Source organism: Poecilia latipinna, unplaced genomic scaffold, assembly GCF_001443285.1.
Source record: "Poecilia latipinna isolate Pla-1442-1.1 unplaced genomic scaffold, P_latipinna-1.0 Scaffold3130, whole genome shotgun sequence".
NCBI classification, from domain to species: Eukaryota; Metazoa; Chordata; class Actinopteri; order Cyprinodontiformes; family Poeciliidae; genus Poecilia; species Poecilia latipinna.
In genome coordinates this window covers 16,635-40,117 of record NW_015115746.1, presented here as the reverse complement: position 1 = coordinate 40,117, position 23,483 = coordinate 16,635, and the positions used below count along the sequence as shown (strand labels likewise).

At 40.5% G+C, this 23,483-nt stretch overlaps 1 protein-coding gene across 2 annotated transcripts; it reads left to right on the top strand.

Annotated features, from left to right (window-relative positions):
* Window positions 1–44: 44 nt before the first annotated feature.
* Window positions 45–21,086, top strand: LOC106940214 (fibronectin type III domain-containing protein 5-like). Of its 2 annotated transcripts, XM_015022895.1 has the most exons (7): window positions 45–361; window positions 3,437–3,555; window positions 4,869–5,067; window positions 11,075–11,164; window positions 15,191–15,381; window positions 16,269–19,234; window positions 19,293–21,086. In XM_015022895.1, exons 1-5 carry the CDS (start codon window positions 283–285, stop codon window positions 15,328–15,330), a joined length of 627 nt encoding a protein of 208 aa, XP_014878381.1. In that variant the 5' UTR covers window positions 45–282; the 3' UTR covers window positions 15,331–15,381; window positions 16,269–19,234; window positions 19,293–21,086. The 2 variants fall into 2 exon arrangements, with proteins under 2 accessions (XP_014878381.1, XP_014878380.1); XM_015022894.1 differs by having other exon boundaries at window positions 16,269–21,086.
* Window positions 21,087–23,483: the final 2,397 nt, after the last annotated feature.

Sequence of the window (23,483 nt, the reverse complement as noted above, 5' to 3'; positions counted from 1 at the left end):
TCCCCTCCACCCCTCTCCACCTCCCTTTCTCTTCACCTTCATCTCAATCCCTCCTCCTCTTCGTCTTCCTCCTCCTCCTCCTCCTCCTTCGGCTGTTGTTGCGCCGCCGCTGCTGGCGCTTCTGCTGCAGCTCACAACTTCCAGAGAGCCTCATCTCCGGGCACAAGTCCGCCCTCTGGTTCCCCCCCTTTACCGGCCGGGGATGCTCGTCTCGCTCGCCTTAAACGCGATGTGATAAATGGGCCGCGCAGGATGTGAAGCCCCGCAAGAAGAAGCAGGAGGATGGCGAAACCGGGCTTGTCTGCGGCGCTGCCGCTGCTCCTGCTGGGCTCCTTCCTCTCGGCGTCCTCCGTTAAAGCCGGTGAGTTGGACCACAGGTTGATGAGCGAGCCAAACAAAGAAGAGGCAGAGAGGAGGGAGGGGATGTAGGGGCGATGTACCGACTGAGCAAATACATCCAGCGGGGCTGATATGTGTCGGTTCGGAGCACCGCTGATCTGGTGTTAGGTTTGTAGCGGCATCCCTCTGGGGGAGGAGGAGGGGAGATAATGTCATGACACATGGATGAGATCTGCACTCACAATAAGCCTTGTTAAGCCAAAAATGATGGGGTGACATGAGGTAATCACGCTGCATTAGCATGATTTTTAGGATCACTCTGACACAAACAGAGGCAGAAATTGCCTCATAGTCCAGGTAAATGTCTTGAAATTGAATCCAAGATGAGATTGTAGCTCCCAGCTAGAGTTCAAGCGACACACACACACACACACACACACAGCGTCATCCAAGTTATTCCGTTCAACCTCATCTGGACAATTCAGATTTCTCTGGACGTTTCTTCAGCATCCATCACTTACCCTGCGAGATTATTTCCAGCCCTTTTTAAACGATGATATATCCTGAATTCTTCAGTGAGTTATGCTCAAGAGGGGAAATCTGTTTGAGTCAAAAGATCTCGCTTCCATTGTGTCCCGACAATGGAAGCTCACAGATTACAGATAGTCCTTTGGAAACCCTAACTCTTGGAGATAAGATCGTCCAGGCTTTATCTCAACTTTCATTTGGAGATCGCTTTCATTTGGTCTGAAGATGTGTGTGTGTGTGTGTGTGTGTGCGTGCGTGCGTGCGTGCATGTGTGTGTGGCTGTAGTCAAAGTCCAGACCTTCTAATTGACAATCTGTGGCTTGACTTTATAATTGATGGTCACAGACAATTTAAGTTGATCAAATAGGTAAATGTCCAGATGTATACATCCCGCACATTCTTTGATTTTCATTTGAAAAACATTTTGCTAACTTTTTATTGTCTGCCTTCCCACTTTATGTTGGTTTATCTCAATAAAAATACATAGAGGGGAGAAAATTCACCTCTTTCTGCATTTGTACTTCTGTGAGGCATTTGTTTAGTGGATATTTGTCCAGATGTTCGGGGCTCAGCCTCCACAACTTTTATGAGTTATTATTAAGAGTGGACCAATTTATCGGCCAGCCAATTTATCGGTGCCGATTTTCTTAATTTTGGAAGATCATGATTGGCCGATTTTTACATATGAAGCTGATCTTATCCACTGATCTTATCTAGCTTGGCAAAAGTCTAAGAATCAACCACTGTCCTCTTTTGCTCTCCGTTGACAGAGGTTTGACTGATAGACCGGCCCATCAGGTCATGTCTGCACATTTACAATTAACAGTAGTTACCCCACTGTTACCAACTCAACAACTTTCTTGCTATACTGAGCAACATTTCAGACAAAAAAATTGGTATTGGCCAAAATTGGAATTGGCAGGGTAAGATTTTTAAAAGACTGGTGATCGGCCAGAAACTGCAATCGGTGCAACTCTAGTTATTATTTTCCCACTGCCAACTAGCTCTGTTCCTTCTTTGTATTTGTCCATTTATTTATAGGAAATCTATAAACTTAAGTTTTGAGTTCCTACCAAAATTTCTATTTCAATTCAACAATATTGGTGATAATTTGCCAAGCTGTGGAAAACAGAGCAGTACAAAAGGTACAGTTAATTGAACTCTTTTTGTTTAATTGAACTCTTTCCATGCAGACCTTTGCTTCCATAAAAACAAATTCTACTCAAAATACATACAAAAATACTATGTACACCTACAGAATATCTGCTTGTACACTTTTTGACGACTCAGAGATTAACCTAATTAGCATTAGCACAATACTGCTAATGCTAAACACAAGCAAGTTGTAGCAACCGCATCAGAATAATACTACTAAAGCTACGGATAAACAAATTGTAACAACCGCATTACCATAATACTGCTAAAACTAATTAGCACCATCTCAGCTGAAATGGCTGACTTGTTAGCTGGCATAAATCAGCTAAATATTCGAAGGAGTCAGTGGGGTGACATTTCAGACATTTTCTTGACACTGAATGTCTTGCTACTTGCTCATCTAACTCCGTAGAGTAAATGTAAACTGCCAATTTTTGCTCATTAGTCAGAAGCAAATATGAGATGCTGGTGAGACTGCCATGGAAACGGTGGACAAATGCTGATAATTGCCAATTAGGGTGCATCACGTAATGGGTTGAAAATTCCAGAAGTCTTCAAGTATGCTGGATAATATAACCAAGAAGTGTTAGAAGAACTATGTGGAACATTTTTCTGTTGTAGTCTTTGGTTACATTTTGAGAAAGAATATCTTTAGTGTTGAGGAAGACCAAGGAGCCACTCCTGTTTTCTTGTTTCCTGAGTTCAAACCCAAACCAAGGTCCAACTCTGATGTTAATTTGTCGAGCTGGACTCGAGGGAAATCCAGCTTCGAGTCAACTCATAGAGGGCCTTGAGCTTGTTGTTACTGACACACACCACACACACTTCCTGTCTGTAAAGACACACACACGCACGCGCACGCACGCACGCACGCACACACACACACACACATTCAGCTCTATCCCTTTCTGCAGTTCAGAAATGGAAACGATTCAAACTTCAACAGGACCTGTCATTAAATCTGCAGATTAGCACCTTGTTACATTCACCCAGGTGTGATTTCTCCGCTTTTCCAGCACAAACGTTAAGATCATTTCACAAAAGGATCGCACCAAAAGTGAATCTCTGCGTATGAAAGAGGAGAGGAGGCAAAGACCGAAAAATGTGTGAGAATCGGAAACAAAGACGAATGGGAAGCAGCGTCTTCCTGTGGGAAACCCCCTGACAGACTGAAGTGTGTTAATTAGGCTGGGTATAAATGAAAGGAGATAGATTAATTTGTGGGTGGTGAGAGGAAGATCTGAGTGAAAGTGGGTTGAAAGAGCAGAAAAAAAAGGAAGAGTTCAATGAGAGTGATCATGAGGAGGCTGCTCTGCTCTCCGCTGTAGGATTTATTATATCAATTGCAAAGTATGGGAATATAGCATTTATGTTCTGTCCTTGTTAATTAAATATCCTTCTGTGTCTGTGTTAGACGCTGCGCTGTCAGCTCCGCTCAATGTGACCATCAGAGAGCTGGAGGTCAACTCGGCTGTGGTGACGTGGGAGATCTTGGAGGGAGATCCGGTCATCGGATTCGCCATCACGCAACAGGTATGTGTGAGTCTGTTAGTTTTTTTCTTCTTTTTTTTTTTAATGCCTTCGGGAGAGAGGGCCTAAAAATAATGCATAGGATAATAAAATAAAAAATAAAATAAAAATAATAACAGGACTTTAAAACATATGATATACATAAATTGTACAAATTATGCAGCTATGCCGTTATTACTGAGGATTTGTCCCTGTTGATTTTTTCTTTTGTTTACATGTATGTTAATACTGCATACTTGATTGCATTCGGATTACTTGGCATTACAACATTTTTGATGGAATTTCACGGACGCTGATTTTTTTTACTAACTGAGGGGGGAAAAAGATCTTTGTCCCACCTCTTATTCATAAAGTTATATCGGCCCATTACGGACAAACCCCTTGTGGTTTTGGATATCAAAGTTTCACCAACAATAAATGTTTCGAAGCTTTTATTTAAGCTAAAACAGTTAGCTAGAAGAAGCTAACTGTTTTAGCTATCTGGGAGCTAATTCTAACCAGCTTTCCACTTCCATTAAAACCAGCTAGCATTGTATTTAACTGCTATTTATCCTGTTTTTTAGATCATGTTCTGCAAAATACATTTGTTTAAAAAAATACAGAAGTTTGTTAAAATGAAAGTTTTGGCACGCGAGGTAAATTTAGCTAACTTGATTTTGCATTGATCTAAATATTTGTAGATAACCTTGATTTAAGTATCTCCTGAAATCTTCAAGCAAATCATCTTGTTTTTGTTTTTGCCTGAGTACCAAAGTAATTCATCTTTGTGCACACATTTTTTTCATTAATTATTCAAACTGGAGCAGAAAATTGCGGCTTCCAGAAACCTGGTTTCTGCTGGCACGTCGCAGCGCTTTGGAGATCCATGTTAGATGAACATTTTGTCCTCGTGAAGTTTTAATGGCTTAAGAAATTTCCTTTTATAATTGCCTGGTAAATAAAAGTGCCCCAGTGGAGCCGTGGTCTTTAATCCAGCAGGAGCCAATTGACCTGAGCAAGCAGCTGTAGTGGGGTAATAATGGCCATTTCTAGGAGAGTGTACATGGCCTGGAAAGCAATTTCTGTCTTTAAGCTTTACTGCATTGTTAAAATAAACCCTGAGAGACTTTACTTAAGCTTTTTCACCAACTGTTCCCCTGGACAGAAGTGTACACATTAGCATAAATTAAGCCACAGCATAGAAAATTGAAGTTCCTCACATAAATTTGCAGTGGTTAAAACTACAAATTTAGTTTAAAAAAGGTAAACAAAAATGGATTGTAAGCTTCTTTTTTGTTATTTTCTGTTTTTTTGTTTTCCCCTCTTGTCCAACGCAGAAGAAGGATGTGCGGATGTTGAGGTTCATCCAGGAAGTGAACACCACCACCCGCTCCTGCGCGCTGTGGGACCTGGACGAGGATACCGAATACATCGTCCACGTCCAGAGCATCAGCATGGGAGGCAGCAGCCCCCCCAGTCAGCCTGTTCTCTTCAGAACGCCAAAAGAGTCGGAGAAAATGGCGTCCAAGAGTCCCGGTGAGATTCGGATTCCCGGCAGGGTTTGCTTAGATTTAAACATCCTGAGTTGGGTTTCTGTTGGGCTTTATGTGACATACCAGCACAATGTGAGGCATAATTGTGAAATGTACGAAAAACGCGATTCGTTTTACTCTTATATCCCTAAATGAAGTCAGTCTGTTTGTAAAAATGCTCTGTATTCATTGAAAAAAAGACAACAGGTGATCCAACTAAAATTATTTTGTAACAAGTAATAAAATTAAGTTTATCCAAAAAATAAATAAAATATATTAAGTAGTCATGTTAAACAAACGTAAATAAATAAAGTTTGACAAACTTAATTCGATAACTTTTTTAAGTTGAGCTCCGTTCTCTTTTTTCAATGTGTCACTTCTGCTTATAAGAGACTTATTAGTTGTGTACTACACTAATTTTCCTTCATTGGAAAGTGGCAAGAAGAAACACTCATGTATTATAAATATTGAGAAAGAGCAGAAGAGCACTTTCTGGTCTCAACATAAGAGGATAGGAAAAAAATAAACACAACAGTGGAGACAGCATCATGTTATGGTGAAGAAAACCTGCTGGGATACTGGCTGGGATGGAGCTTCAACATCCAGCAATTAAATAACCCTAAACATGCAGCCGACAATTGAATTGCAATTGAATGTTTTAGATCAATTAACATTCATGTGCAGGAACGGCCCAGTCAAAGTCAGGAAGCGAATCCAATTTAGAATCTGCAGTAAGACTTGAAAACTGGCCGTCGTAGACACTCCCTCTTGAATCTGACTGAGGTTGAGCTGTTTGTCACAGATTTACGGGGTGACTAAAGAAACGGTAGAGACACACCCAAAAAAACATGCATATGCCACACTTTTCAGATTTTTACATCCTTTCCCTTCCGCTTCGTTTTTATGCTTTTCACTTTGTGTTGACGCGCCACATAGAATCCCAGAGACAAAACGTGGCGATAAAGTTCCCAGGCAACGAGGCGCCACAGCTGTCTGAGCTAGCATACTGTGAGCCGTGTTACCGAGGCCTCCGAATGCTAATCTATATGTAAATACATTTGTTGTGTATTCATCACGCTTTTCCCATTGAGAACGTCGTCATGTAGCTTATATTGGAACAGGATATGCTACAAACACAAAATGTGAGAGGGGAATTGAAACTCGGCGCATACGAGAGCCTGCAAAAAAATAAATAAATAAAAAAATGCAAGCATGAGAGCATATAGACACGGAGGCAATCATGCACCAACGCAGATGGAGTAAACAATCGGCCTCCCTGTTTCTCCCTCTGCCGACACACACACAAAAATCTGCTCATGTTCTTACATACAAGTATATATATATATTTATATATATATATATATATATATATATATATATATATTTTTTTTTTTTTTTTTTTATTATAACTATGCTTTTTTTCCCCCACTCAGACTATATACGTCACGCTATTTTCTGTTTCTGCATCTCCCGGACGAACAAAACGGTAATAAAAACACAAATCTCGGGCGTGAACTCCTCTCGCCTTCCTTCCGTCTCCTCTCTCACGAGTACGCAGAGAGGCTGCTGGCTCTTATCTGGAGCGGCCCGCCAGCACTCCCAGTTTTATCACGTCCGACCCAGTTCCGCTGCCAAAAGCGGCCGCTTCAGAGGGACCCTGCAAAATACTAAAACGCTCATCAGCGGTGAGGCGATAAGAAGACGCAGCAGTCTATTCCCTGGAAACCCCTTCACTGACTGAGCTCGCCTTGGTCCTGTTTAAGACACATGGTTGGAACTGATACTGTATTTATATAGCAAAAGAAAACAATATCCATCTTTTGTAATGTATCTTTCCTTCTCTGTCGTATTGAGGTTATGACACACCGAGCCCCTATAGAGATTGAAATTTCTGTTCATTCCTTCTCGTAAAATAGCCGGAGGTTGGTCAGATTGGATACATGTCCAACTCTTGCCACAGATTCTCAGTTGGATTCAGGTTTAAGTTTTTCCGTTGTAGGTGTGGGTGTAGTCGTTGTCTTAGTGGAAAATAGACCAAATCGTGATGTGGCCACTGCAACTATGTTTCCATCAACATTTTTTTATGCAAATTTTGTAGTACCGCATCAAGAAAGGTTGATGTAAAAGGCAAAATTCAAAATAGCTTCCTGGGTTTTGTAAAAACACTTTGTGCTCACTGGAGGTGGTTTTTAGCCTGGCCATTCTGCTTGGTTTTCATCTCCCTTTCAGTGACAATCTGGGATTTCTCCCATTGAGCTGGATTTCTTTGGGAGGACTCCAAACGAATAAATCGGCGAACAGAAGAAGTTATGAATGACAATGTAGATTTTCTACGGTATTTTAGAATTGTAGTCTGCCTGTAATGCTGGCTTGGAGTGAAGGACTCTGCATTTTTTTTCTAACTTGCAACCTCTACTTCCTGTGTATTACAGTCATATGTAACAGGAACATCTGACAAAATTACGCTTTCATGGCCGATTCGAATCTTTTGTCCACTTTTCTACAAAGATCTGATTCATAAAGTTTCTTTCTGTTCTGTGTGGCAAAAGTTTTCACAGACATTTTCATTGTCACTAACAGTGTTTGAAGCTAACGTACAGCTGCTAACATACCCTTGCTTGTAGCAAACTAGCTTTTCTGTACCTATCATGGGCAACTTCAAATGTATTGCTATCGGCTGGACAATGTTCGTTTTTACCACTGGCTCACTTCTGTTGCCAACCTATATGAGGGCGGATGCATTCTGTAAGGAAAAAAAACTTTTTAAGTTTGGCTCTATGGTTTCTCCATAGTTTTTTGGCCTTAAATTTTACTCCCTGGGTCATTAAAAAGCTCTTTAAAACTCTTAAATTTGACTCCCTGAAACCTGCAGATGCCCTGAATGAATCAAATGAAATCTTAAGAAGTTTTTGGTCATACAGCAACATTTTAAGGGGTGTGAATACTTTCTCAAGCCGCCAAACATCTGGTCATGTGACACATATTTAGAGGCATAATTTGTCTCAACTGTTGCCGAGTTCTGACTTTGATGGATGAATCTGGTCGGTGTTGGTGGAAGCATTCATTAGCTGTCCTGATTAAATCTCCCGACCATTACTGCTCTCCTCCCCTTCTAAGCGGGTATTAATCAGCCTGACAAAACTCTGCATTTGTAGCCGCGGTGCGGACCGACACGCCGCTCGTCGCTGGGTTTCTGTCAGATGGTTTGCTTATCTTTCTAAGCTGCCTATCGCTAGGATGGAGAAAATACTGCAGGTGTTCCTGGTGTGTTGAGCTAAATCGTCGGAGGTTTTGTGATAGTCTTTCCTGGCAGTCACATTTTACAAGCCTCCATACTGTTGGACCTATTGAAACTTTAATTAGTGTCTGTCTTCTTCTTGTAGGTTCTGCTTCTCCTTTTGTTTGCAAGTGATATTTAAATATGGCCAAACAATTCTGGATATGAGATGGTTTGTTTTCCAGTGTTTTGACCTGTTTGACAGGGTTATGTTACTGAAAGTAAACCAAACTGACAAATTAAGAGCTTGTCAACAAAGAAAGCGACCATATTTAATGTAATCATGCCAAGCCCTCACAGACAGGAGTATGTAATTATTTCACATTCAGCTTATTAAAGTGCATAAACCTTCCACTCTTTCTGTCAGGCCTCGGGCTGCAGTTAAAGCTTAGAGGGATCGCTATGGTAACGGTGATCTTGACAGCCAGGCAGAGCAGAGATGTATGAAGAACAAAATCCTGAACTCACCCAGACAAAGATGGTGTGTCACAAAGGCCTTCATGGAACGGCATCTCTCCCCTAAAGGCGACCACGACTCGCGCTGGACCTGGAACGAAAACAAACATTTAGCTTTTAGAGCAACGGGGTTCACCTGCTTACACAGCAATGGTCATGTGGTATGAAGAAACCACGTAGGTTCAGTGCAGTTCTTTATCAGCGACGTCAGATTGTCATCTCTGGCATTTTGAAATGCTTAACGTCCAAAAATTTGTGCCGCTTAATCCAGTTTCCATGACATCTCATGGGACAAGTTATGACAATATTCATGACACTGTTGTTGACCTCTGGTGTTTGCAGAGGTTGGACAAGAAACCAAATAGCTAAAATCCACAAATACTTCAGACACCCTCTAAAAACGCTTACAGCTGCTTATTTTACTAGTTCAAACAATAAATATGCAGAAGCTAACATCCACAGTCGTCCTTTACTCCACTCTTGTGGATCAATCAGCACCGATACCAATGGTTGCTTTGGCTGCTTTGCGACATCCAATAGTAGCAAGTAGCATTGTGCGCTCTTTGCTGTATTTTCTTTCAGGTATATTATGCTACACACAAAAAAAATAAAAAAAAAATCTGTGAATAATTTGGAGTTAGAATAATTTTAGTTAGACAAGGTGGCATTCAACTGTATTTGGAATTTAGACAAAGTCTGTAGGAACTAGCACTTTCCAGCTGGAGCTAGCTTAAGTTCAATTAGCACAGAAAAATAAGTGCTCTCTACCATTAAATAATTTGCGTGGCAGTATTTTATCTTCCTAGTTGGTAAAATAAATAACTACATTGTGACAAAATAAGTGACAATTTGAAAGCACGAGAGGGAAATGTAATTGCAGCTAGCTAGCTAGCTGGCAGCAGCTGCTAACTGGATTCCTGTCCGAAGCTCACTATTTGTACATTGACATTTTTGAAACGTGAACAAATTTATTTTACTGATTACAAATTGTTAAATATTAAACCTGCCTTCCATTTGTGAAAACACACCAATTGTAAATAAATGACACAGAATATGAATGAAAACACAGCTAATCACTTAATCTTTATTCTATATGTGAAACAACAAAAATAACCAGGAAAAAAATACTTATGTGGGCGTTCAGCAGCTAAAGCCAAACCTGGGTTGTATTTTTCTGCAGTGAATACAGACCTTTTAATATACAGCAACATCTTTGTTTTATTTGTACAATTAAAACAATGAATTTAGTAAATGATAAGGATTCCATCTTCACTGACAACAGAATTTCTTTCGCCACACGTAATTTAATTAAGTTTACCAAAGTTAATTTCTGAAGTTATCGAGTTAAACAAACGAAAATAAATTAAGTTAGATGAACTTCATTCAATTACTTGTGACCAGTTAAATTTTTTTAAAAGTTGGATCTTAATTTTCTATTTTCAGTATTGTTTTGTTCTTGTGAGCTCTTGCATTATGACAGCCATATTATTTAATTAATGCAGCTAAATATAACATATGTATTGGCTCTTACATGAGGGAATGTTGACTTTACAGTTGACCTTTAAGACCAGCTTCCTTCACCCAGTCTGTGCTTTCCCCATCCCATCTTCTTCTTTTCCCTTCTTCAATTTTTGCTCCTATTGTTTTTCCAGCCTGTCCAATTTTCTGCCTGCACCAGATACAGGATACTGTAACCATTGATTCAGAAAAGTCAAATGTGCACTGGAAGCAACATCTAATTTCCACTATCATATAATACAGCAACTTTGCCACTAACACACTGGCTGGCGATTAAAACCAAAAACGGCCAGCAGAAAGGCGGTGAAATGTGTTGTGTTTGCTTTGTACAGCCGGCACGCAGAGGCAGGATGGCTCTGACGGCAGCGGAGAGCGAGAGGCTGTAATTCAGAGTGTGTTCCAACCTTTACGGCTGTGATTGGTGTTACGCTGCAGTGGCCAGAGCGCTGTCAGCGAGGGAAAGCCCGGTGACTGATTGGGTGGGGGTCTGGGCTCCTTTTGTCCCTGCAGACGGCTGCTCTCACTTAGCTTTAATTACACAGAGCAGGGTGAAGAATTCACACCAGCCTGCATCTCTTTCCTCACGTCACCCGTCTTTGATTCTTTTATCTTTCCCCACAGAGTTTACGAGTGATGGGGATTTTTTATTTTTTTTATTTTTTTTGCATTCTCTGCCCCTCCCGCTGATGAATTACAGTGTCTTCCACCTTGCCTTTGTTGACTCTATGAGTGTGTGCATGTGTGTGTGTTCTCTCTGCAGACGAGGTGACGATGGAGGAGGTTGGTCAGGCTGCCCAGCTGAGGGCCGGAGAGCTCATCATCATTGTTGTGGTGCTCGTCATGTGGGCAGGTAATGTTCTTCTGTATTATTGGTCATTTATCATCAGGCACCTTCCAGGACGCCACTACCTGCAGAGTAAATAAGCTCTCTGATGGAGTTCCTACTTGGGAACAAACATTCAGCTTCAGATGCCATATTTCCATGAGGAATATCTCCCCGCAAGGCCTTTAGGCCAAAGTGGGGAGACTCCGGGTTATTTTAGACAATATTCAAGTTTCCTAAAAGTCGTTAGAAGTTTTTGGATTCCTATTTATGATCCAAAAAGTTCAGTTGATTGGATCTCTTGCTACCTACCTATTACCTAGAAATATGACCTGTCAGTGTTAATCTATTGTCTGCGATGGTATGTTAGGGCAATTATTGATAGAATTTTTTTACTTTAAAAAAATATGGAAATTTGTCAGTTTGAAAAATTGGAAATTGGCTAGAAAAAAGTCAGAAATGTCAAGATTGATCTCAGAAGTTCTCTAGAAAAACAAGGAAATGGTTGAGGTTAGAAATTCTAAAATTTCTTAGAAAAAAAAAATAAAAAATTTGGAGATTAATCTCAGAAATTTTCTGAGATCAATCTCAGGCCAGCGGAGATTGAGCTCAGAATCTGGCCTGAGATTCTGAGATCTCAGACCAGAACTCAGAAAGTTCCAAACTTTCTGAGTTTGGAAAGTCTAACATTTATTAGAAAAAAAAAAAAAAACACTCACAAATTTGGAGATTAATCTCAGAAATGTTCCAGAAAACACAAAGGAAATTTGCGAGTTTCAAAAGTTAGAATTGATCTGAAGTTTGTACATCGTTTTGTGTTTTATGCAGCTCTTTTATGATTCTAGTTCTAAATCTGATTTGCTAAATATTATGTCTGGATTTGAAAATGATAAAAATATTCTTTGTATTGTTGCCACTTCTGAGAAAGGTGGCCAAGTGTTATTTAAAATTGCCTGAGAAACAGATTAAAGGCATAGTAATTATTTTATTTAGCCTGATAATTACAATAAATCCTTGGAGACGCACCTTTACTCTCAACAACAAACATAAAAATGAAAAACTCATAAAAGAAGACTTTGTATCAAATGTATGTATCTTTATGACGGGGCAGTTGGAAAGTTTTAGAGGATAGAAATAAATTGTGCTGGACAAATGAATAAAATATAGATTTCCTTTTCGGTTATCAAAGGAACTTTGGCTTTGGCAGTAAAGAACAATCTCCCTTGTAACACTGCCATCTTCAGCTCCTATGTTTTGATCTATTAATCCTTATTACAGTTGTACTATATGAAAAACTAATATCCAAAACCTCCTAATGAGATTAGATAATACAGCTTGCATCTTATTTTGCTCTGTTTCCTCTTTCTGTTTCTTCATTTTGCGTTTCTTCTCTCTGAAGTCTCATTAAGCAATCTGCCGCTTCAGCTGGAGGTTTAGATTCTCGACCAGCTCTTGTGGTTTAAGCCTCTTCTTTAAGGGAAACACAATCTTAGCTCACTTGAAATAAGACAAAACAAGCTTACAAGTAACTTTTCAGAAAGGTATAGGAGCTTCTTCTAAGTCAACAATTACTTAATACTGATGAAAACGTACTAGTCAGAAGTAAAATAATCTGCTAGTGGACTTGGTACTTAAAAAATAAATAAATAAAAAAGTTAAGTAGTTACTGACTTCAAATAAGCTCCTATACCTTTCTGAAAAGTTACTTGTAAGCTTGTTTTGTCTTATTTCAGGTGTACTAAGATATTTGCTCTAGAAACTTGACCAAAAATACTTGATAGGATTTTGTATTTGTGCAAATTAAAAGACTCCTAAAGGCTTAGCGCCTCTCTTTCCACAAGTACTAAAGTGATAATTCACTCCACAGAAAACTACTCTTCTTCCTGTTGTGGAAATATTCACATTTGAGTGGCAAGATGCACATTTACTAAGGTTTCTTTGCCATACGATAAGTCTCTGATCTTACTCCACTAAGTGTAACAAGATATATATGGTCTCTATACATTCCATGGAGGGGTTGGTATGGGCCCAATTACTGGTAGCAGGGACTGAGATGACGAGGGAAAAACTAAGGAAAATTCAAAGAGAGTAAAAAAAAAAAAAAGTAGTGGAGAAAAACCTGAGCATGGTGGTAGAAAAAAATAAAATAACTTAAAGCCAAGGAGGCGAATTGTGTTTTTCAGCTCTTAATTGGGCCTGTGGGGCATGCTGGAGGATATCACAGGGAGATATCCCATCTTACCCCTTGGTACCGCAATGATTAGATCTGCCGAGGCTGACATAAGCAGAAATACCGAGCCATGTTTGGGCTCGGATTCATCCCATCGCACCCTCTTCTACCATCATGAATTATTCCCTTTCTCATTCCTGCAAGCTTGTTCTCTATCTGCTCCCCACATCGACAGCTCCTGCGTCGTGTCTCGGCGTCCAGATTCACATCCTCACCCCCCCTTCGACTCCATCTGCTGTTCGTGTCTCAGTTCGTTCGGATCGGCTCTATCGACATGTCGGGAGCCATGTCGCTCTGTCTGCGCCAGAGAATTAACAGGACAATGATTCCAAATGCACATAGAAAGTGGTTTGGTATTGAATAAGACTGGCTAACGTTAGCCATTTGGGTCTGTTCCAGAAAAAGAACCAATTTAAATTAGATTTACCATTTTTCATTAGAACAGTGGTCAATATCCAGGCAGAATTACTTTTGGACCTTGTTAATGACGACCAAAGCATGAAGTTCCTTTGAATCTTGCTAAGAGACATTTAACCAAATATATCTCTGCAAGTATGTATAAATTAAACCTTGCTTGGGTAGGAGAAGATCCACAAATTCAAACCTGCAGCACACAGTTCTTGTTCTCGAACGTTATCTGTTGGGTGTTCATCCCAGCCCACAAAAAGAACTGTTCAAATGGATCCTGAAAGGCTGAAAATGAATGTAAACACCTGGCTGGAATCGGATATGTTGAGCTGCAATCCAAGCATTTCAGTTTAACGCTTCAGTCATTACAGCTAGAAACCAGAGATAAGACCCAAAATCTGGCTGTAGTGAAGGACCTGAACCTTCAGAGTCACATAAAGACAGTTACAAAGTCAGCCTTCTATCAGCTGAAGAACATTTCTAGGTTTAAAGGACTAACGTTGATTTTGATGATGGCGTATGACTAAATGTCATTATTTATTGCTTGTTTCACAATTGGTGACCATATGATGTTCTTAGGATGATTGAACTGCCTTGTTGCTGAAATGTGTTATACAGATAAACTTGAATTTAAGCTTGAATGAAAGGTGGTGCATGTGTTAAGAAGTGACAAGTTTTTCTTTAATGTTTTGAACTGTAGAGTGTGTAAATGAACCTTTATGTGTGTGAAACGTTTGTTACCTTGTGGGTGTGTCCTTCTTGGGACCCCACTAAGGCCCGCCTCAAACCCAGCTCTTTATAGAAGGAGCAGTGATAAGAGCTGGGTTTTGATTGGCTGGGGTAAATTGAGAAGGCAGGAATAACCAGTATATGGGTGGACTACTGGATGTAGCAAGAAGACTCATGGGATGGCTGCCATTTTGAACTCTGCTGGAGGTTTAATAAATGAGCTTTATTTTCTGTACAGTCAAGTTTGGTGACTTTTTCCTTCCACATCACATCTCTGAGTGTAACGGTGGTGTCAGAAGTGGGATTTGAATCTTCTTTCTAAGTATCTTAGCCAGTTTAGAGTCGAGACTCACAAATGTTCCTAGCGGATCTTGTAAGACTGTTTTAAAAATGTTTGAATGGCCTGGCTTTAGGTTGGTAGCTATTTACATTGACTGCCATATTATTCTGGCCTATACAACAATGAGCTTCACATATGAAACATCTAATATTGATCCATCATAACCTCTTAAGGGAAACTAAATAAAAAGTCTTGAACTATCCCTTCACCGCCCACACACTCCAAGATGATGCAAACTTTGTTAGTTTTCTGTATTTTTCCACACAATCATCATAAAGAGAGAGAGATTTTATTTCGAGACATAAACATTCAGTTACTTAACAATCTCTACCCTGTTGTCCCTCAGGGGTGATCGCCTTGTTTTGTCGTCAGTATGACATCATCAAAGACAATGAGCCCAACAACAACAAGGACAAAACCAAGAACTCCTCAGAGTGCAGTACACCTGAGCACCCACAAGGGGGGTTACTGCGCAGCAACGTCTAGGACCAACCTTCTGTCGCCTTCTGCAATAACCAACCTAAGACCTCAGGACGGGTGAGGAATACGCACAAACTCTTGTGTCATATTGTAACAAACTGTTGGCTTTGCTTTCATGTTTATCTTTATCTGTTGTAACTGATAAAACTAACTGGGAGGTACAGTTTTGGACAATTTGCCAACCCCTTTCCTTTAGAAGTTGAGGCTAAATGTTTATAGGACTTCTCAACATTATCGTCCACATATATTGTCATAATTAAGGGTACATTGTTTGTCTCCAGTTTCACAGTATCTTGGATATTTTAAAACAAAAACTAATCAATAATCACTGATATCGATTGATATGACATGGTTATCGTGATAAGTTTTTCAGCCATATCGCTCATGCCTTAGCTGTAATATTAATTTTGGTTAACCATTTAAAATAGGGCTGCGCAATATATCACGTTATATCGTCATAGCAATATCAAACCTGATATTGTCATAGCAATATGTACCAATATTACTCCCACGGCAAGATTTTCTGATATCATATTTGAGCTGCTGTTGTGCAATGTGATCCCTGCAAACAAAGTTAAGTTTCTCCAATAAAACAAATCTGAAGTGTGGGAGAAACTGTAGCTAAGTCTTAACAAATGAGAACATTCAGGACGATCGCGTTCAGAAACAATCACAAAACAGCAGAGATCATTTGTGATATTTAGAATGACTGTAGGGCTGCCAAAGTGTTAACGAATGCAATTAATTTAAAAAGCAAAATGTAAAATGTTTCACATTTTTACATTTCAAGCTTGCAAACTTAAGCATCGTGATTAATTGCAATTAATCACGATGCTAGAGTGTGATTAATATGACAAAAAAATGTAATTGATTGAAGCACTTAACTATTTCTTATATATTTTTTGTTTTTTTTATGCTAAAGTTTATAACTGTGTTTCTTCCAGACCCTGAGACCAACAGAAAGCCATTCTCAGAAAAAGACAAAAAAAAAACCATTGACGAATAGATCAAACCAATAAACAAATCTTCTTGACACAAAGGAGCGAGTTCTGCAAATGTGCAGAATCAAAGGCTACAACCAGCTGAACCGGAAACGGCGGACTGTCGCCTCCCTCCTGCTGATACACGGCGGACTCTTGGCCGGAGCTGCCCGATTCATACGGTTTTGTTACTCTTCGTCGGTGGCATGGAATCCCCTCTGACCCCTCCACCCTGGGAGTGTTGATTGTCGAACATGAATGTCAAACTCAACATGTGGACGCCAGCTCCAAGGTGGCAGGAACTGGAGATCGGCTGGTCCAGGTGTCAGCCAGCACACAGCTATGACTAGCGCTCATGTTTTCTGTTGGTCCATCTGCTTTGGTTCCTTTCTGTCTTTGTTCCTGCTCATCTCTCTCCTTGTCTCTCTGTGTTGGTGTGGCTCTAATAAGCACATTGCCGTTTGGTGCTCCTCTTACTGTGATTGCTTCTTGAACCCCTCTACAGTCCCAACGCTGATTGCAGTCTGAGTTTTCTCTTTGGGTCACGAGTATTGCATGACGAGTGTCGTCTCCAGCTTTCCTCTCTCTCGTTACCGTCAGTTTAAATGATGCATCTGTTCCTTCGCCTCACTAAACGGAACTTTAAACTCTCCCATCAGCCCAGCAGATCACGTCTGACAGGCTTATTACCCCCACCTATATTTTTCCGGCGAGGTGATGACTGAGTACGGCTCTGATTCACGGAGAGTTCAAGGATTGACAAGGAGTGCGTCACCCACTTCTGACTTATTGTCACTTCGGGCTGTAAAACTACTGGGCCCCGTGCGCCGTGCCAACTTTTAGAAAGATGCCGCAGCGGGTTTGTGTATCGTCGTTCATCGCTGCATATTCAGCACCATATGCTGTTTGTGGTCTGCAGCAGGACGAGCAGGGAATGTGGATGGGGCATTATCCTCTAATGCGATGTACAATTTGGCCGCGTTTCCCCGTGCGGTTTGGCCGAAGACCAACGGGGATGCCAGGAAGTGAAGGCCATAAGAGGACACACTCAGTCCTGCGCTGGACCCAGATCTGTCACTGAATGTGAGCCTCTGGTACACTCTCAGTAGGAGAACACAACATGAAACGGGACAAAAGTCTGACATTCAGGAACTTCATCCTTAAAACTGGGGTATGTAACTTTATACATATATATTTTTAAAATTACATATTTGTTAAAACTGTCACTGTGTCCTCATAAATGTCCTTATACATATGAGGCAAATAATCTGTGAAAAGATCAATCTACTATAGCCGTCCCCCCAAAAAATTCCAGTCTCAGTTAAAAACAACCAATCAGAGCCAGGAGGAGGGTCTTAGCGCTGTCAGTGAACCTTGTGTACATTTTGCTAGACATGAAGAAACAACTTACCACTACAGGACAACTGTTTATCCACCATCATCGCCATCAGTGGCCATGCTAACTAGCTTTAGCATTCATGGCTGCCTTCATTGTGGTGAACCAACTGTAGCGTAGCAGAAAGAAAGCGGGAGGGTGATTGACAGCGCTAAGACCCTCCTCCTGGCTCTGACTGGTTGTTTTTGACAGAGCTGTGTATTCATTCAAATGATATAAAGTCTGTCTCACACTGTACTGTCACAACCTAGTGAGAGTTTTAACAAACATGAGAAAAAAAAACATATTTTTGATGTAAATTAGATAGACAGACAACTAGATTTAAACTTCCTTGATGGTACAATATACAATGTCAGCCACTTACTGGCCTTAAAATGCCTTCACTTATTGTTGCAGTAGCATAATCTGACAGAAAAATTAAGAATTCTGGTGAAGCGTTTCCAGATAAAATTGGGCAAAGTGAAATATTTAAATATCCTTTTATTTAAAAAAGAAAGTATGTCTTCCACTTTAAATATGTCTTCCCCACCCCAAGTTTCCCAAAGCATTACAGGTCGCTTTTCCTTTAAACTTTGATCGACATTAAATACAGATTCCAATTATGCAATGGTTACATTTATTGTACAGATAATTGTCAGGGGAAGCAATGAATGTGCCAGCAAAGATTTTGTGATAAAAATTTACGTTTTTGACATGAGATTCTTTTTCTTCAAATGAATTTCACTAATGTAGAGAAATTAAAGGTAGGCTTTTTCTACATGTTTCAGCATAACGTAGCGATGAAAGGGAGATTTTTATGGTATTTTACACATCTGTTCCAGGAGTGTCAAAATAACTGGTTGGCCGTGAAAGTCTGTGTCGCAAATGTTTTTTTTTTTATCATGCTTAAAACACATGAGATGCAAGTCACAACGCCACTTTTATGATATAAAAAAAATAATAACCTAGAAATGAAACCAGCTGACATTTCTAATCAAATATTGACTTTAGCCTGTTCCTCCATGTCTCAGAACTCCGTTGTTAGCAGACTGTTATGAAGTTACAAAAGTCATGTAACAACAAATGTGGCCACTCTTGTTTATTCTCCAATCTCTCTGCTGTAGAGCATGAAATGTGTATCGTTGCGCCACTGAAAATAGTTCCCCGGAGTAACGCGCTACAATAAATCCATGTCAGATCAACATTTGTTGCCTCTATCGGACCAGCATAGTTGGGTACTTCTTGTTTAGGAAAAGTGAAACGTAGCACCCCGCGGCCCCTGTTAGAGATGTTTAAAAAATAATAATAAAAAGCTTTAATCCTTTTATTACACTTGATCTGCTCAGACAGGATTTAGAATGCTGTTGTTGCAGCGTCAAAAGCAAACGGCAACGCTAATCAACTGACAGACTAAAGTTGATTTAAAGTGAAAGGTGAAAAGAAACACTTCTGCTTTTATTCTACATTTAGACACCCTTAAAATCCAAGCAACAGCAAGGAGCTACTAAATATGGTTTAGACCACAAGAAAGTTGAACAAGTTGCTTTTTTGTAGTGTTTATACACCAAAAAGGTTCTGATTAATGGTGACAGACTCATTGTGTGTTAAAATAGCATTCCTACCACTTCATTTTTTTAATACAAATTTTATGACATTACAACCACAAACTTCAGATTTTTTGGGGATGATGAGACAAAATGGAAGAAGAATATCTTAATATTTTTTTAGAAGCAAAAGCAAATCTTAAGGGGGAGATTGCATTTGCACTTAGCCTCATTTAAGCTAATACCCTGAAGTAAAGGCCAGTGAAAGCAGCTGACCTCAGAAAGAGCATGATTAGTCGTTCTCTCTCCTGCCGCCATGGGACTCCAGAGCGGTCACAACTCGTGTCGCTCCGTCTGTGGCTGGGTGAGTTACTGGCACACCAAGACATTGTGAAAAGTTTCACCCTTCCAACCTTGCAGGAAGAGTTTTAGGAGGGCCTCTTGTTCCAAATTAACCGTGCTCCACTGCACAAAGCAACGTCCATAAAGATGGGCATGAAGGAGTTTTGTGTGAAGGAAGTCGACCGGCCTCCATGTTGCTCTGGCCTCAGCTCATAGGAACGCCTTTTGGGATGAATTCAAGCTGAGGTTGAGAGCCAGGCCCAGTCAGAGTGACGGTCAGAGGAGTAAAAACATCCAAAGCCAACTGTCGAAGAACTGCATTGATTAAAGCAATAAAAAGAAAATTAAGCTACATCCTTATTATGGTTGTTAACAAATTTGGGGCCAAGAGAGGACTCTGTTTTCGACAAAATGTAGGAATAGTTCAATTCTCTGAAGCGAAAATAAGAATATTATCAAAAAAAAGACCTACTAAATTTTTGAAACCCTTGCAAGTTCTTGAGAAAGTTTGACCTTCACACTGAATTGGTTGGAACTCCATCAACACCTTCATAGAAATGAGCAAAGGACTTCCACAGAGTTCCTCAGCTAAAGATAAACCTTCATTATCTTCTCCTTTGCTTCCTGTTGGGTTAAGCTGCTTTGTCTGCACAACACCGGCTTCACTCTGAAAGATGGTTAGAAAAACACCTCCAGACTAAAGTCAGCGGAGGTTCTTTCTATTAGAGATAATGAGTTCATGGCTCAGTGCTCTGCAGGTTGAGATGTCCTCTAATCATCAGTGCAGATTTATTCATTCACACATTCAGGCTGGATTTTAATGCCATCTTACGCTGGGAGAAAAGCAGCCATTTTGTGGCGACGCCGTCTTATCCTGCCACCGTCATCGGCCCCTCCCAACAACCATCTCCTGTCCTCGTCCTCCTTCATTCTTTCATTTATGATATTACCCTCATTCTGAATCCATCGCGCCGCTCTCCCCCCCTCTCTTGTTTCTCCCCTCTCACAGCCCTGATTCTCATTACATCCACTCTCCGAGGTTAGCTGCTGCCGTCTCCCGCTCAGCATGAGCTCTTCGCCCTCTTGTTGGGGCCCCGGCCCGCCGCCTACCCCTCGCTCCTCCACTTGTTTATCACCTCGGCGTCCTGGACTGGCTGGAACAGCCACTTCACCAGGTAACAAGTGAGGAACAATGGAGGATAAAAACCGAATTGACCGTTTTTCACTACTCATAAGCGCGCGCCTGTTTAGCATTACTTTGAGTGACTTTCCTTCGCGAAAATGTTTGAGATTCTACTAGACCTATCACATGGGATTAATCAAAAGTTTAATGTGCCGATTAATCGCACTACCTATTTTGACCTAAAAGCCTCTCTCCGGCAGAGGGATACTTAGTTCAAAATAAGCGCGTCACACTGTCTTGTACTGCGGTCAACAGTCAACAATGCAAAGTCAGAAACATGAGTGAAAAGATGAGCAAGGAGAGTCAGACTGGTGTGCTCAGCCACAAATTTTTCTTTTTTAAAAAAAAACACTGGTTAGGAACAGGCGCCTCACAAGCAGAGAGTTTATAGACCTCGTCTCAGGTTCGACTCCCATCTTCGGTTTCTTTGACGACATTAATCTGCCGCCTTCCTGCCAGATTACTGTCAGACACAAGCCGCAAGTGCAACAAAACGTCTTAAATGAGAAACACCATGATGGACGTTTGCGCAAAACCAAGCTAGTGTGTAGCCTGCTTGCTGCAATGACAAAGTATCCTTCCACTGAGGCACAACCGGTGTCTAGTTAATATTTTAAATGATGTTTGAAACAAAATGGCTTCTTTTGAACCTTCTTGAATATGAAAACCTGTAAAAAAATAAAAAATAAAACATTTTCTTAAATATTTTTATATTTCGAGCTTACACATTTAAGCAGTGATTAATCACACAGCGCTATTTTTCAATCAATCGACAGCACCCATCTTTGCCACCACATCCACATAAAATGCTTATAGCGTTGCAAAAAATAACCACTTTTTCACCGTTGCACGACGTAAATATTCAGATTCGTAATGGTTGAAGCGTGCGCTTCTTCAGGAGATGACAGAAGTGGGACGCTGCGGCCGTCACGGCAGATTTAAGCCACAACAGATAAACGAGTCAAAGGGGGCGATGGATGTCGAGGTTTATCCAAGGCAAAGCCCCCACAGGTCAGGGGTCAGAGTCAGAGGTAGCCATGTAAGAACCTGTGAAGATTTAAAGCCATTGTTGTTGCTCCGTCTGTACAGGTGACGCAGATGAAAGCCAGAGGAAAGTCTCCACTCAGCAAATCTGGAGATATTTTTAAACTGCCCACCCTGCTTCCTCTTTCTGTTTTTTTTTGTTCACTGCCCTGCTTTCAACATGCAATTGTGTGTGAAGTGGAGAACTGGAGGAGGGATGGATGTTTTTTGTTTTGTTTTTTTCCAACTGAATGAACCTGCTGGATTTTATTCAGAGACATCAGGGTAAAGAGAGTTGAATGGTTACCTTGCACTTCACCTTGTGTTGATTTTGATCAAAATCTCATAACATCCCAAGAAAATACATTGCAGTTTGTGGTCGTAGTAGCATGACAAAAGTGTAAATAATTTTGCCAGGTACTCTCTACTTTCTAAATCAAAGTGTTTAAATCCTCAAACCATTTAAACAAACAGCTTCCAGGTTTGTTGAATCCCCGTTTTGACCCACATAGCTCTTAAGAACCCAGTCGGCACAAGCGCTTCTTAGTCAGTTTAGCATATTGATCAGAAGCTTAAATGTGCTAATGAATATCATATAAATGAGGGAGTTATATTGATCTATCTGGTAGGGACTGATAACACAACATAAAACTTTATAGTTGTAGGTTTTTTAGGTCCTGGTGTGTTTCTGCCTGGATTTTTGACCGCTCTTATAGACAGAACGTAAAGAGTTTAGTTCCATTCTCTCATTCCCTGACCCAAACCCAGCTGGAAGTAATAGCTAACATGTTTTATGCATTCAGATGTATATTAAAACAAACATGTTTTTACATTTAGATACATGTGTGACTTGATACAGGTTATCATAAAAGGCACCTCTGCCTTTGAGCATATCCCAAATTGCCATCTCTTTTGTTTATACTCATTGATAATTTGATAAATGATCGTACTACATTGTACATAAAGAATAAACATCCCCTGTTGGACTCGTTACTACAGATTGGTTAAGATTAATTCAATTTGAGCAAATAAAGGAAGGAACTTGACTTATTGGGCCATTAAGGTTAACTCTGTCTAAACAACAGGACATTGTGGTTAAAAAGTGAGAGATAAGAAAACTTTTTACATAAATACTTTTGTTGATGTTAAAATAACTTTGGCTTAGAGATAGATGAGATAATTCAATAGCCCAACCACGTCTGACTCTCTGTACCTTTGTTTAGCCAAAATTTGGGCCGAACATATCTACAAAGATATATATTTTAATCTGAGCTAACTAAGATGGACTGGCCAGCCTGGATAGCTTCATAGAAAGTCCTGACCTTGGATGTCAAGTGCGTGCAGGAAGCTGAAGAACTTCATTCGCGTGCCGACGATAATTTTTTCATTTTGTTTCTTGATCTATCTCAGGAGACACGTTCTTAACACCCACATCGAATGACCTTTCCGGGTGCCACAATCAATCTGACGTAGAGGGTGATAAAAGCACAAACGTGCCTGGTGACTGTAATGCTATTGAGCCTGAAGCGGTACATTTCCTGTACCGGTCTAACCCAAGCACACAAACACACACACGCGCTTAAACACTGCGCTCATCCACCAACCCCATTCCCTATGCTGGCTGCAGTCCAAAGGGACCCATTTGAGGAGGTGGCAGAAGGCAGGTCTGGCCTAGACTGCTCAGTCACTGTCTATCTCAAGCTACAGGAGGT

Coding starts and splice junctions, on each gene's coding strand:
- LOC106940214 (XM_015022895.1), top strand. CDS start 283: ATGGCGAAACCGGGCTTGTCTGCGGCGCTGCCGCTGCTCCTGCTGGGC. Junction 362..3,436: donor GGCGTCCTCCGTTAAAGCCG/GTGAGTTGGACC, acceptor TGTCTGTGTTAG/ACGCTGCGCTGTCAGCTCCG. Junction 5,068..11,074: donor AATGGCGTCCAAGAGTCCCG/GTGAGATTCGGA, acceptor TTCTCTCTGCAG/ACGAGGTGACGATGGAGGAG.